The sequence below is a fragment of the Hemibagrus wyckioides genome, linkage group LG20, assembly GCF_019097595.1.
Source record: "Hemibagrus wyckioides isolate EC202008001 linkage group LG20, SWU_Hwy_1.0, whole genome shotgun sequence".
Taxonomy (NCBI): Eukaryota; Metazoa; Chordata; class Actinopteri; order Siluriformes; family Bagridae; genus Hemibagrus; species Hemibagrus wyckioides.
The window spans coordinates 1,154,417-1,169,416 of NC_080729.1; the positions used below are offsets into that span (position 1 = coordinate 1,154,417).

Consider the following 15,000-nt stretch of genomic DNA (forward strand, 5'->3'; position numbering starts at 1 on the left):
TAGTAATGTGACTGTCACTCAGCCCTCCCTGTGGAGTGAGTGAGGTTCAGATCTATGCTGTGTTACAGCTCAGGTGTGTGTTTACTGTCACAGGTGTGAGGAAGCCATCACCATGTTTAAACTGAACTCAGCTAAGCGCTGTGCTGTCCTGGACATGATCGAGTTTCTCCCAGAGTGTTTCAAGGTGAGTGATGATTAGGGTCACACTAATCCATATGGCTGTTATCAGTTATATACACACTACACTATCAGTTATATACACTATATATACAAAAGAGTGCATTTTCTTCTTCCAGCATCTCTTAGATACCTGCATTAAAGAGTCTGAAGAAGACGTGAACTCCTGCAGCTACTACGTGGGTTCATTAACATAAAATCCTAACATGAAATATTCTTTTGAGACCAGTAAACTCACGTGTTAATTCCTGTAAACTCACGTGTTAATTCCAGTAAACTCACATGTTAATTCCTGTAAACTCACGTGTTAATTCCAGTAAACTCACGTGTTAATTCCAGTAAACTCACGTGTTGATTCCAGTAAACTCACATGTTAATTCCAGTAAAATCACATGTTAATTCCAGTAAATTCATGTGTTAATTCCAGTAAACTCACTCACGTGTTAACTCCAGTAAACTCACGTGTTAATTCCTGTAAACTCACATGTTAATTCCAGTAAACTCACACATCAATTCCAGTAAATTCACATGTTAATTCCTGTAGACTCACGTGTTAATTCCTGTACCCTGTAAACTCACATGTTAATTCCAGTTAACTCACGTGTTAATTCCTGTAAACTCACATGTTAATTCCAGTTAACTCACGTGTTAATTCCTGTAAACTCACATGTTAATTCCAGTTAACTCACGTGTTAATTCCTGTAAACTCAAGTGTTAATTCCTGTAGACTCACATGTTAATTCCTGTCCCCTGTAAACTCACGTGTCAATTCCAGTAAATTCACATGTTAATTCCTGTAGACTCACGTGTTAATTCCTGTAAACTCACATGTTAATTCCAGTTAACTCACGTGTTAATTCCTGTAAACTCAAGTGTTAATTCCTGTAGACTCACATGTTAATTCCTGTCCCCTGTAAACTCACGTGTCAATTCCAGTAAATTCACATGTTAATTCCTGTAGACTCACGTGTTAATTCCTGTAAACTCACATGTTAATTCCAGTTAACTCACGTGTTAATTCCTGTAAACTCACATGTTAATTCCTGTCCCTGTAAACTCACGTGTTAATTCCTGTAAACTCAAGTGTTAATTCCTGTAGACTCACATGTTAATTCCTGTCCCTGTAAACTCACGTGTCAATTCCAGTAAATTCACATGTTAATTCCTGTAGACTCACGTGTTAATTCCTGTACCCTGTAAACTCACATGTTAATTCCAGTTAACTCACGTGTTAATTCCTGTAAACTCACGTTAATTCCAGTTAACTCACGTGTTAATTTCAGTAAACTCACGTGTTAATTCCAGTAAACTCACGTGTTAATTCCAGTAAACTCACGTGTTAATTCCTGTAAACTCACGTGTTAATTCCAGTAAACTCACGTGTCAATTCCAGTAAACTCACATGTTAATTCCAGTAAACTCACGTGTTAATCCCTGTCCCCTGTAAACTCACATGTTAATTCCAGTAAGCTCACGTGTTAATTCCTGTAAACTCACGTGTTAATTCCAGTAAACTCACGTGTTAATTCCAGTAAACTCACATGTTAATTCCTGTAAACTCACGTGTTAATTCCTGTAAACTCACATGTTAATTCCAGTAAACTCACGTGTTAATTCCAGTAAACTCAAGTGTTAATTCCAGTAAACTCACGCACCAATTCCAGTAAACTCACATGTTAATTCCTGTAAACTCACGTGTTAATTCCAGTAAACTCACGTGTTAATTCCTGTAAACTCACGTGTTAATTCCAGTAAACTCACGCACCAATTCCAGTAAACTCATGTTAATTCCTGTAAACTCACGTGTTAATTCCAGTAAACTCACGTGTTAATTCCAGTAAACTCACGTGTTAATTCCAGTAAACTCACATGTTAATTCCAGTAAACTCACGTGTTAATTCCTGTAAACTCACGTGTTAATTCCAGTAAACTCACGTGTTAATTCCAGTAAACTCAAGTGTTAATTCCAGTAAACTCACGTGTTAATTCCAGTAAACTCACGCACCAATTCCAGTAAACTCACATGTTAATTCCTGTAAACTCACGTGTTAATTCCTGTAAACTCACATGTTAATTCCAGTAAACTCACGTGTTAATTCCAGTAAACTCACATGTTAATTCCTGTAAACTCACGTGTTAATTCCAGTAAACTCACGTGTTAATTCCTGTCCCCTGTAAACTCGTGTTAATTCCAGTAAACTCATGTGTTAATTCCAGCAAACTCACGTGTTAATTCCTGTCTCCTGTAAACCCACGTGTTAATTCCTGTAAACTCACATGTTAATTCCAGTAAACTCACATGTTGATTCCTGTCCCCTGTAAACTCACGTGTTAATTCCTCTAAACTCACATGTTAATTCCAGTAAACTCACGTGTTAATTCCTGTCCCCTGTAAACTCGTGTTAATTCCAGTAAACTCACGTGTTAATTCCAGCAAACTCACGTGTTAATTCCTGTCTCCTGTAAACTCACTTGTTAATTCCTGTAAACTCACATGTTAATTCCATTAAACTCACGTGTTGATTCCTGTCTCCTGTAAACTCGTGTTAATTCCAGTAAACTCACGTGTTAATTCCTGTAAACTCACGTGTTAATTCCAGTAAACTCACGTGTTAATTCCTGTAAACTCACATGTTAATTCCAGTAAACTCACGTGTTAATTCCAGTAAACTCACGTGTTAATTCCAGCAAACTCACGTGTTAATTCCTGTAAACTCACGTGTTAATTCCTGTCTCCTGTAAACTCACTTGTTAATTCCTGTAAACTCACATGTTAATTCCATAAAACTCACGTGTTGATTCCTGTCGCCTGTAAACTCGTGTTAATTCCAGCAAACTCACGTGTTAATTCCTGTCTCCTGTAAACTCACTTGTTAATTCCTGTAAACTCACATGTTAATTCCATTAAACTCACGTGTTGATTCCTGTCTCCTGTAAACTCGTGTTAATTCCAGTAAACTCACGTGTTAATTCCTGTAAACTCACGTGTTAATTCCAGTAAACTCACGTGTTAATTCCTGTAAACTCACATGTTAATTCCAGTAAACTCACGTGTTAATTCCAGTAAACTCACGTGTTAATTCCAGCAAACTCACGTGTTAATTCCTGTCTCCTGTAAACTCACTTGTTAATTCCTGTAAACTCACATGTTAATTCCATTAAACTCACGTGTTGATTCCTGTCTCCTGTAAACTCGTGTTAATTCCAGTAAACTCACGTGTTAATTTCTGTCTCAGCTGGAGTATAATTTCCAGTGGCTACAGCAGCCGATACAGTACGCTGTGAAGACGGAGAATTCAGAGAATGAAGACGAATACAAACCCCTGGCTGCCCTGAACGTCAGTATTTTTCAGAAAAATATCTTCATTATTAATTTAGACACACTTATATATTATAATAGTGTCTAACTGATATAATGTCGTCCATTTTCTCTCTCTGTGTTCTCAGGCCATGGTGGAGTTTAATCGCGTCGACTTGCTGACCCATCCAGTGTGCAAGAAATATCTGGAAATGAAATGGTGAGAGCTCAGGAAGCGTGTGGGTCATGTAGAACTGACCACTGATGGTGACGGTTTTACCATATTGTCTTTACACCACAGAGCTGCTGGGTTCTGGACACTGATTGGTCAGAAGGTGTTGATTAATTCTCTCTAACAGCAGCTCTGACTGTAGCGCAGGGTTATATGAATGCACTAGCTATCGTTTCCATAGTAACGCCTCACTCAAAGGATTGTGTACATAACTAGGTTACAGAATGGAAGGAGTCTCCAGTGTCAGTTACAGCTGTGTCTTTCCCCTCCCTCAGGTGTGCGTATGGAGTGAAAGCTCACCTGCTGAATATGATCATGTACACGCTGGGAGTTTTCCCGCTGACCTACCTGATCGTCAATCTGAGGCCCAACCTGAACGTGGAGAAAAACGTGACCACTGTCAACATGGTCACTAAGAGTCTCAGCCAGGTGCAGGACCTTCAGACATACTTCATTCACTTCTAGAAGCTTCCTGTATATTTAATCAGGAAATACAGGGGCCATGTTCCATTATCACAAAATAGGCCAAATTTCTCCTTGGTTTTTTTTTTTTTTTTTTACAGCAGTGTTATTTCATCACAACCTGCATGTTTCTGGTCCTCACCATGAACTTATATGCAGTCGGTAAAGAAGTAGTGCAGATGTGTCAGCAGGTACGATTACCAGTTCTTCCACACCAGATGTACGATAAAATCCCCCGGTTCCTGCAGAACAGCTGAATGATGTTTTCTTCTCTCCAGAGGTTTAAGTACCTGCAGGACATGTCCAACGTGGCGGACTGGGCGGCGGCCGTCTGCTCTCTGCTCTTCGTCATTCCTCTCCTGCTGAACATCCAGAGGTCATGGCATTGGCAGGCCGGAGCTCTGGCGTCTCTCATGTCCTGGGTCAACCTGCTCCTCTACCTGCAGAGGTACATCAACATGCTCACGTCTTCATGAGCGTCACACGGCACTGGGATGAAGGAATCTGTCAGTCTTATCGAAAGAGGTGTGGCCTCTGTATCTGTCAGTCTTCTTGAAGGAGGTGTGGCCTCTGTATCTGTCAATCTTATTGAAGGAGGCATGGCCTCTGTATCTGTCAGTCCTATTGAAGGAGGTGTGGCCTCTGAGTCTGTCAGTCTGATTAAGGGAGGTGTGGCCTCTGAGTCTGTCAGTCTTATTGAAGGAGGTGTGGCCTCTGTATCTGTCAATCTTATTGAAGGAGGCGTGGCCTCTGTATCTGTCAGTCTTATTGAAAGAGGTGTGGCTTCTGAATCTGTCAATCTTATTGAAGGAGGTGTGGCCTCTGTATCTGTCAATCTTATTGAAGGAGGCGTGGCCTCTGTATCTGTCAGTCTTATTGAAGGAGGCGTGGCCTCTGTATCTGTCAGTCCTATTGAAGGAGGTGTGGCCTCTGTATCTGTCACTCTTATTGAAGGAGGCGTGGCCTCTGTATCTGTCAGTCCTATTGAAGGAGGTGTGGCCTCTGTATCTGTCAATGTTATTCACGGAGGCGTGACCTCTGTATTTGTCAGTGTTATTGAAGGAGGCGTGGCCTCTGTATCTGTCAGTCCTGTTGAAAGAGACATGGCCTCTGAGTCTGTCAGTCTTATTGAAGGAGGCGTGGCCTCTGTATCTGTCAGTCTTATTGAAGGAGGCGTGGCCTCTGTATCTGTCAGTCCTATTGAAGGAGGTGTGGCCTCTGTATCTGTCACTCTTATTGAAGGAGGCGTGGCCTCTGTATCTGTCAGTCCTATTGAAGGAGGTGTGGCCTCTGTATCTGTCAATGTTATTCACGGAGGCGTGACCTCTGTATTTGTCAGTGTTATTGAAGGAGACGTGGCCTCTGTATCTGTCAGTCCTGTTGAAAGAGACATGGCCTCTGAGTCTGTCAGTCTTATTGAAGGAGGCGTGGCCTCTGTATCTGTCAGTCCTATTGAAGGAGGTGTGGCCTCTGTATCTGTCAATGTTATTCACGGAGGCGTGACCTCTGTATTTGTCAGTGTTATTGAAGGAGACGTGGCCTCTGTATCTGTCAGTCCTGTTGAAAGAGACATGGCCTCTGAGTCTGTCAGTCTTATTGAAGGAGGCGTGGCCTCTGTATCTGTCAGTCCTATTGAAGGAGGTGTGGCCTCTGTATCTGTCAATGTTATTCACGGAGGCGTGACCTCCGTATTTGTCAGTGTTATTGAAGGAGACGTGGCCTCTGTATCTGTCAGTCTTATTGAAGGAGGCATGGCCTCTGTATCTGTCAGTCTTATTGAAGGAGGCGTGGCCTCTGAGACATTTACCAATTTAATTTTGGACCACAGCCACACCCAAAATTTTAATATTTTATTTAAATGTTAAACGTGCTGTAGTAATGTGACCATCACTGAGCCCTCCCTGTGGAGCGAGTGAGGTTTAAATCCACGCTGTATTTACACTTTACTCTGACCCTGAAACGTGTTGTGGGCAGTTTTTCTGTAGTGGTCTGCAGTTGTAGTGCTGGGAGATTGTTCATTTTATTGAATTTAATCCAGCATTAGTTTGTTAATATATAAGCACGTTTACTGCAGGCGAGCGACTCCAGCAGTGTTTTATGGTAGTTTGCTCATTTCTCTTAGCATATTTACAGTACACATGCTGCTCCTGCAGTTACAGTAGTATGTTTTGTTTTGTAGTGTATTTACAGCTGGTGCACTACAGTATAACGTGTTATGGTAGATTGACCATTTATAATACTTTTACTCAAAGAGTTACAGTATTTTGCCTGTTAGTATTTTAAAGGCAGGTGTAACACTCCAACACTTCCAAGAGTTTGTATTTATGCCCAACTCTACTGATTTAATAATATTATCATTGTCTCCCCTCTTCTCTGTGAGCAGGTTTCAGAGGTTTGGGATTTACGTGGTGATGTTTCGTGAGATCTGCCGGACACTGCTGAGCATCATTGTGATATTTGTCTATCTGATCCTGGCTTTCGCTCTGGCCTTCTACGCTCTGATGATTGAACAGGTTAGGGTTTTTTATAAACTGAACATAATCCTAAAATGCCAGGATCGGTGCATGAGCATGTAGCATGAGCGAGGATACACATAGATAAGAGCAAGGAAATGTAAAAACCGTGATTTTGATACTCTGACACGTTCCATCATTCTGTCTTCCAGAAACATTTTGGCCGTCTGTTTCTCTCACTGATGCAAACATTTGCCATGATGGCAGGAGAGATCAACTACCAGGACAACTTCCTGAAACCCTACATGGCCCAGCGCCTTCCATTCCCCATGCTGACGTACATGATCTTCGTTTGGTTTGTCCTGCTCGTGCCGATTCTGCTCATGAACCTGCTAGTGAGCTTTAACACACTCCTCCTCCATGTCTCTCATTAGCGATGGGTCAAATGTCTGACGCGTGACACGTTTTCTGTGGTTTATTGTAGATTGGTTTGGCTGTAGGAGACATCGCAGAGGTGAAGAACAACGCCTGTTTGAAACAGATAGGAATGCAGGTGAGATGTCCTGACAGGCCACGCCTCCTTTATCAGGACTGACAGACACAGTGAAGGAGGCCACACCTCCATCTTCATTGCTTGGGTGGATATGCAGCAAGTCCACGCATCCTCCATTTAAACTAACAGCTTAGAGGCCATGCGTCCTTTATTGCACATAAATAACACTGAGGCCATGCCTCATTTATTGTGACTGACAGACACAGAGGCCACACCCCCTTTATTGTGATTGGCAGACACAGAGCTACACAGCGTTCTGAATGTGTTCATTTTTATCATATCTAACATTTTATCGTCCATAACATGCAGATTGAACTTCACACTAATCTGGAGGAGCGTCTGCCTCAGTGGTTCATGAAAAGAGTCGACCAAATCTCCCTGAAGGAATTTCCTAACAAGTGCTACAAAGGCAAGGTAACTTGAACACAAACACACTCAGGATGAATGTTTATTCCTGCAAAACTCTCCATGAAGCGTTTTTCTGTATCAGAGATGGTTCATCTGTGGACGTGAAGTGAACAAAGTGAGAGCACGACTCTGTTCCAGCACACGCCAGACCACACCGCTGGAGAGAGAGCTCAACAAACAGAAACAAAGGTCTCTCTCACACACACACACACACACACACACACACACACACACACACACGTCTCAGAAACACCTACCTTTTAATTAGTCATAATAATAGTTATAATAATTTTATGATGGTGTAGACCTCTGTGTGTATGTGTGTGTGTTCAGACTGAAGGACCTCTCTGAGACCATGGAGAAGCAGCACAACCTCCTGAAGCTGATCGTGCAGAAGATGGAGATCAGCTCTGAGGCAGAGGAACACGACGGTCCTCGAGTCCTGCACGACTTCACACACAAACTCAGCGCCAAGAGCAAGTGGGGACCGCTCCTGCGTGCCGTTACGGCCAAGAGGAAGTGACATCACGATTCAGGAAATGCAGACGCCGGTTTAGAAAGCATGCAGAGTTTCAGACGAGGGCTTTTGCTGTTGAGCGGATCCTCAAGACCACGTTAAATATATACACATCATCTCAGGATCCTGAGACGAGAAACTTCATTACAGAGCCATGTTCATTTCCCTCACCTGCGTCCTGCTACGAATAAATGAAACTGTCATGATTTACAGGAAATGAACCACTGCTCAGGATCCGTCTGCTTTAAATTATTCATTTGTTGAAACAGAACCAACTAAATTTTATTCGAAAACATCACAGAAGGGTGCAAAAAGAAACACTGACTACAGTAGCGCATGGAATGAGGATTAACAAACAAACAAAAACAAACAAACACACAAACTAAAACACCAAACAACTCGCCTCTAATTCACACAACATCTATTCGGTAATTATTCATTATTCGTCTTTTACTGTAAAGTAGATTGAACAACACGAAACAGCACAAAAAAATCTATTGTTAAGTTTTAGTTCAAAAAGTTGAAATTAATAATCATTCATCCAGCCATCATGACGCCGAATCTCCACCCCCTCGCTCCCGGAGCCTGACGTCCTCGCTGCTTTCGGAAACATTTCACGACTCTTTGGACTTTTTTGTTTCACCCTTCATCATTGGTCTTTTCCTTTTCATTCCATTTTGCTCTGCAGAAAAAAAAACAGATTCTAAGGCTTTAAAAAACAAAGTACAACAACAAAAATCAAACATAAATAAATAAATTAATGAACAAGTCTGACCTTTGGTTGTTTGTTGCTCTCTCTGGGTGAAGGTAGAGTGGGCGGAGCTGGAGGAGGAGTCAGGAAGTGACCTGTTCTGTTTAGGCTCCTCCCCTCGACCCAACTCAAGGGCCTGCCCTAAAGAAAGGGGCGGGGCATGAAATGAAGGGCGGGGCATGCATGAAGGGGGGAAAAAATCTGTACAGAATTTTGTTGTTCTTTGTTTGTTTGTTTTTGTTTTAAACCCCTCCCTGCTGTTAACTCATCCATGCAAAGCAAAAATTAAAAATGAAACAAGAAAGCATGTTAGCGAACACGCCCAGCGTGAAGGTTAGTCTTTATAAGGACATCAAACCTGCACGTGTTAGTTTGTATTGAATCAAGTGATCGAACGTCAGCGAGTGCCAGGTTTATAGAATGATGTGACGTGTTAAAAAACGTCTTGGCTTAAATTTTTCCTGAACCAATGAATCAGACAGAGCAGCACCAGATCACAAGTTATTCTGTTCATGTGAAGTTAAGATTTAATATAATCAGGGAAAAAAGAACAATCACTGGTTTATTGGGTAAAAGATCGTTAAAAGCTCAATGGGAGTTTAGGAGTCGACTCTTTTCTGTGAGTCGAGTCAAATGATCTGATTCACTGAAAAGAATCAGTGGGTTTCAGAACCCTAACGTTTCTTTGCTGATTGGTTATTATTTATTCTCTGTAACACTGCAGCCAAAAAAAAAATAATAAAAAAATCACAGAATGTTTAAAAGAAACTGAATTTTGTCACTGAGAAACCAAAATACACGAGATTAAAAATAATATTAAAATAAAAATAACTTCAGATTTAAACTCTACTTCTGTAGTATTCTTTGTAAAAATGTTAAGTACATCATGTTAGTGGCATGCAGTGCATGCGCACACACACACAGACGCACACACACACAGACACATGGACACACACACACACACACACACACACACACACAGCCAGAAGCTGCCGCATCCTCAAAAAAAAGGATGAAACTCACATTTATTGATATTTGAAATTTGCGTACAAAGTCCACAAAAATCATTTAGGTTCATATCACTTACACCTCGAGACTATCAGCTCGTTTCCATGACAACAATAAGACTAAGAACAAGAATTTTGGCTGGTGTACAGGTACTAATGAAAAAAACACTCATTTTAACAAAACAAAACTTATAATCATAATAACCTTTCTAATAATAATAATAATAATAATAATAAGACTGCATATTAATACAGTTGGTCTAACACTACCAGCGTTTACATGAGACGAGAACATGAGACGAGCTTACTTTAACAGGGTTCTAAAGAAAAACTCAGCTCAACTCAGATGTAAAAGTCATGCCTGTTCAATGCACAATGCTTTTCTCTCCCTCGTCTTTTTTATTGTTATTCTTTTATATTTTTAGCTCAAAAGCAGTACACAGACGGCATTCAAGCCCAACACAGCAAAGTGCATGTGGAGTGTAAAGGAAAACAAAAACAAGAACTCATCTTTACACCATGGTCCCTAAAGTAATAGCACCCCAGCACCAAACACTGACATTCCGCTTCATAAATACGTTTACAAAGGAAATTAATATTAATAATAATCATAAGCTCACAATACCATTATAATGGTCATCTAATGACACTAAGAAGAGGAAAATAAAGTACATACATCTGAGTCCTAACTCTGCTGAGCGCCGAGGTGTGCTTACTTGTGTTCCAGTCGCAGCAGCTGTTCCTTACCATTTATAGTTAGAGACTTTAACTGTCCGTCTTCCTCCACTTCCACTCGTTCCTGACCGTTCTCGACGATCCTGCGTCCAAACACAGAGCAGAACTTTTTAAAAATCACAACACTGAGCTGTTTAATACTGAGAGAGGCGACACAAACACCTGAGTGTTTATAAGCTGGTGTTAACTCAGTGTTTAAAATCAGAGTGTGCAGAAATGTTATTCAGTGAAATAAACCTGAAGCTGAAGTTAAACACACACGTTTAATCTTTACTGGTTTTAATGAATGCAGAAACATGTGAATGAAACACGTGAATGACATCCCGAGAACATGGCGTGTGATTTATGTGATTTATCTCACTGTCTAGAAGTCATACCTTTTCGTGGTGATTTTTCTGCCGTTGACGATTTTGGAGGACGTGGACACGGAGCGGAAGTTTCCCATCCCGCTGCCCCCACCACCTCCAAATGAAGTGGACGAGAAGGACGTGAATCCGCCTCCACCCATCTGTGCCATTGGACCGAAAGAGCTGAAACCTGAAACACACACACACAGAGTGAATGCCTGTATGAAACAGAATTTGATCAGAAGCGTCAGCTGATCACAGATGTCTGACCTGCATCGAACGAAGAGAACGCTGGCCCAAAAGCCGGAAAACTGCCAAAACCTCCAAATCCTCCGAACCCGCTAGAGAAGAACGAGCCACCTGTTCGGCTCCGGCTCATCCCACGCTGCTGCTGCCGTCGTCGACCACCACCGAAGAAATCATCTCCAAACGGATCGTCTCCTACAGTGGAACCACAGAAGAACAAAGTTAAAAAAAAAGGATAAAAATACAACTTACTAGATTTTTAGTATTTCTGTTTTATTTTAGCTAAAAACTAAACAAAAAAAAAAAAAGTGGACTATTGTGTCCATGATCTCACCAAAGAAATCAGCAAAAGGGTCACGCCCCCCGAAGAAATCTCTGAAGACGTCCTCTGGATTACGGAATGTGAAATGTTCGAAGGGGTCACCGTTATGGTAACGTCCTGCTTTAACACAGAGCGAGACACAGATCACAAACACATTCGAAGTGAATTCTTCTGAACAATTACATCTCAAATATTTCACAGTGTTTACCTCCTCCGCCTGCGGACAGGCCTTCTTTACCATACTGGTCATAAAGACTCCGCTTGCTGGCTGCAGGAGGACAGAAAAATAAAGACATTAACATAAAACCAGGAAATAAACTACAATGATCAACTACTGAGAGATCTGAGAGCTCTTGATTCTGTTTGAGTCAGGGGTTTAGTGAAGCACGGGTACTAACACTTCTGGATTTTCTAAATTAGTAAACAATCTGGAAAGTAAAGTTGGAGATTTCTGCCTGAAACACAGCTCATGACAACAATCATGACGACAGAGGAAGGTTTTAAAGAAGCCCAGAGCTTGTCAGTGTGCTCATTATGTCTGGGACGGACTGCTAGCTTAGCCTGGGAGATGAACACAATGAGAAGAAAAAACATTCAGTGATAGAGTGACTTTAAGACTTTGTGGCTTAAAAACATTTTCAAATAAGTGAATTTAGATAGTTTTTCAATTAAAAAAGGTAGAAACTTTTGAGTATGATGGACTCATCTCACTGTTGTGTAATTAATATATTATCTCTCTTGTGTGTAATTGCTGTATAATAAACCAACAAAAACGGTCAGTAAGAGCCGGACACACCGTCTGACAGGACTTCATACGCCTCAGAGATCTCCTTAAACTTCCTCTCCGCCTCGTCCTTGTTGTCTGGGTTTTTATCTGGATGCCACTTCAAGGCGAGTTTTCTGTACCTGTGTAACAGACGCAGTGAAATGAGCTCATACACCAGTTATTACACTGTCAAGACACAGCCATAAACACAAAAACAAAATGGACAAGACAAATGATGATAATAATAATAATAATAATAATAATAATAATAATAATAATAACAACAACAACAACAACATCAGCATGTGACCACAACACACACTCAGATCTAAATCATCTGCATCTACTCACATTCTAATGAAGAGAAAATTCCCTTTTTATTTAACGACACATCTCATTCGCGATTGGAATCGTTGAGATCAGACACTTACGCTTTCTTAATGTCATCTGGACTGGCGTCTTTCTGCACTCCTAATATCTGGTAGTATTCCACCATGGCTTCACACACACATACATGCACACATACACACGCACACACACACCACTGCTCAGGTCAGACGACAACCTGAAACAGGAAGATGAGTTTAAGAAGAAATTAAAGAGCAGCAGGTAAAACACAGCTCAGAGATAACATACAGGCAGGAATGAGGAAGAAAAGACTGAATCTGAAACTGTCCACTGTGTGTGTGTGTGTGTGTGTGTGTTAAGGTGTGTGTGAGACATCTAATGCATCTGGTATTTAGATTCCACTGGTGCTTGACTGTGTCACTCTGCAGCAATCTTCTGATAAAGTTTGTGCTGTGACACACACACAGACATACACACACACTTTTCTTTCACAGAGCCAACACTCGCACACACTCTCGTGCACATGCACACACTCAAATGCTTTTTGGATAGGTGTGTTATAAACATGGGGCGGAGTTTGAGTAAAACAGAGGCATGTCTTATTTCCACACCTTTCTAGCCTTAAAGTTCAGTTAGTTCTTGTGTGAAATGGAGTGAGGAACAGTGTTAAGTCCGCTGTGGGACAGCTTGAGATCTGGATCTGGAAACCCTCTGAAGCATCTCCTGTCCTGTGTGCATTTCTGACCGCATGTCACCATGTCTCACTCCACACTCCTCACATTTCTTTTCATTCACAGTCACGAATGTGAAACATGAAGATGAAAGTGAAACCTCTTCACCTCCCCTCCACAGCTCACTAAAGCCCTGTTTAGATGGGATTAGTTCTCCTCGTGGAGGTGTGAGATGGAATTCTTCCTCTAGGATTTTACTCTGAATCCGTCATGTCAATGATGTTCCACAGAAACATTACGCTCTATTTTCACTGAAAAACCAGGTTCTGTTCCTGTGGAGAAAAGGGTTTTTTCTCTGGAATGAAAGATGCTCCTGGAATGAAGTTGTGATTTCTGTGTGACTAAAAGTGAATGGAAGTATAAAGTGCAGGACAATGTGGTTAAAAAGGGCGTGTCAGCAATGCTTGAGGGGTTTTAGGGAAATTTTTGAGTGCCTAAAAAAGGTGTTGATGAAGCAGTTAAGGACATGCCCACTACAGAAAACCTTAAAATTTAGGGCATGTGGCAGACGTTACTCTTTATCCAGAGCGACCTCCATTTATCTCATTTCTACAACTCAGTAGCTGTGGGTTCAGGGCCTTGATCAAGGGCCCAGAGTCCTGGGATTTAAACTCACAACCTTCTGATCAGGAGCCCAGCACCTTAAACACCGAGATACTGCTTCCTTTAACCAACACTAAATATAAAGATCACAGCAAATAAATGTCCAACACACACCTCGAGCAGGACACACACACACACACACACCTCTTTGTGTCAGGTTTTCTTTAAATTTTATAAAGTTTGCTTTAAAATCACTTTACATAAAAAGTGATAATGTGAAGGTTTTGTCCCTGGAACCCTCTCAAACACGGCACGTGACCGGGTTCTATCCCCACAGACTCCGCTCAGGTTCCGGACTGGGTTTTGGGTTTTTAGCTTCAACACACTTCTCCAGAAGATTCTAGAATTTTCCAGATCTTGTTATAAAGAAAAATAGCTCCAGACCAATATCTAGTAGTTAACCATTATTATTAATAATATAAAACGACAGTGTATGAAGCGGTGTGTTTATGAATGTTTATGTGGCTCAGAGAAATAATAATGGAATCTCCCGTCTGAGAAAATTAGCATAACAAGCTAGCGAAACACAGAGACCTCCCTCGACTAACATTTCTCTTTCATTTCTCTTTTGGCGCTATATCTGGAACACATTCCTGTTTTAAAGAGAAACGAAACCGAACTGTTTGTCTATTTTAATTCCCAATTCGAAACAGATAGGCTGCCATTATATCTCCTGTTTGACGGGCTATTTTTGATTCTAACTGTATTCCGGCAATCCCGCCCCTCTTCTATGATTGGCTAATTCCTCTTACACCGACGGAACAACGAATCAGGATCGAATTACTACCCAATCGTAGAGCAGTACGCGGAACTTGCCGGAATACAGGTAGGAAATGAATAAATGTCGGCTGATAGAAAAGGGAGCAGTTTATTAAACGTTTAGCAAGGGTAGCTCGAGTGTGTAAGACACCTTGACAGAGAAAAAAACAAAAATGGCTACCGATTTACAATCCGCACACATTAATAAGCACATACCTGTTTGTTTTTTCAGCGGCAGGTGGTTCTAATCTTCACCACTGCTAAACGGAACAGTCCTTAAAACAG

At 41.3% G+C, this 15,000-nt stretch overlaps 2 protein-coding genes across 4 annotated transcripts in view; one reads left to right on the forward strand and one right to left on the reverse strand.

Moving 5' to 3' along the window:
- The window catches only part of trpa1a (transient receptor potential cation channel, subfamily A, member 1a), a 23,666-nt gene extending 15,025 nt beyond the window's left edge, over nt 1–8,641 (forward strand). The window contains exons 16-28 of the mRNA XM_058418399.1: nt 94–184; nt 297–356; nt 3,414–3,515; nt 3,625–3,695; nt 3,983–4,136; nt 4,271–4,360; nt 4,448–4,617; nt 6,553–6,682; nt 6,835–7,017; nt 7,107–7,175; nt 7,485–7,589; nt 7,666–7,772; nt 7,917–8,641. Of these exons, the coding sequence (XP_058274382.1) occupies nt 94–184; nt 297–356; nt 3,414–3,515; nt 3,625–3,695; nt 3,983–4,136; nt 4,271–4,360; nt 4,448–4,617; nt 6,553–6,682; nt 6,835–7,017; nt 7,107–7,175; nt 7,485–7,589; nt 7,666–7,772; nt 7,917–8,106 (1,522 nt within the window). The 3' untranslated portion in view covers nt 8,107–8,641. The remainder of the gene's footprint in view (nt 1–93; nt 185–296; nt 357–3,413; nt 3,516–3,624; nt 3,696–3,982; nt 4,137–4,270; nt 4,361–4,447; nt 4,618–6,552; nt 6,683–6,834; nt 7,018–7,106; nt 7,176–7,484; nt 7,590–7,665; nt 7,773–7,916) is intronic.
- Nucleotides 8,357–15,000, reverse strand: part of dnajb6a (DnaJ heat shock protein family (Hsp40) member B6a) — a 6,732-nt gene continuing 88 nt past the window's right edge. Inside the window, exons 1-10 of one of the 3 annotated variants that reach the window (XM_058418408.1) lie at nt 14,932–15,000; nt 12,706–12,839; nt 12,305–12,414; nt 11,717–11,776; nt 11,521–11,625; nt 11,211–11,381; nt 10,971–11,130; nt 10,606–10,676; nt 8,876–8,992; nt 8,357–8,782 (exon numbers count right to left, since the gene is read on the reverse strand). The exon at nt 14,932–15,000 is cut by the window's right edge and continues 88 nt beyond it. In XM_058418408.1, coding sequence (XP_058274391.1) covers nt 8,715–8,782; nt 8,876–8,992; nt 10,606–10,676; nt 10,971–11,130; nt 11,211–11,381; nt 11,521–11,625; nt 11,717–11,776; nt 12,305–12,414; nt 12,706–12,770 — 927 coding nt within the window. In that variant the 5' untranslated portion in view covers nt 12,771–12,839; nt 14,932–15,000 and the 3' untranslated portion in view covers nt 8,357–8,714. Of the gene's footprint in view, nt 8,783–8,875; nt 8,993–9,834; nt 10,677–10,970; nt 11,131–11,210; nt 11,382–11,520; nt 11,629–11,716; nt 11,777–12,304; nt 12,415–12,705; nt 12,840–14,931 lie in introns of those variants that run through there. The other 2 variants (XM_058418407.1, XM_058418409.1) reach the window with 2 other exon arrangements.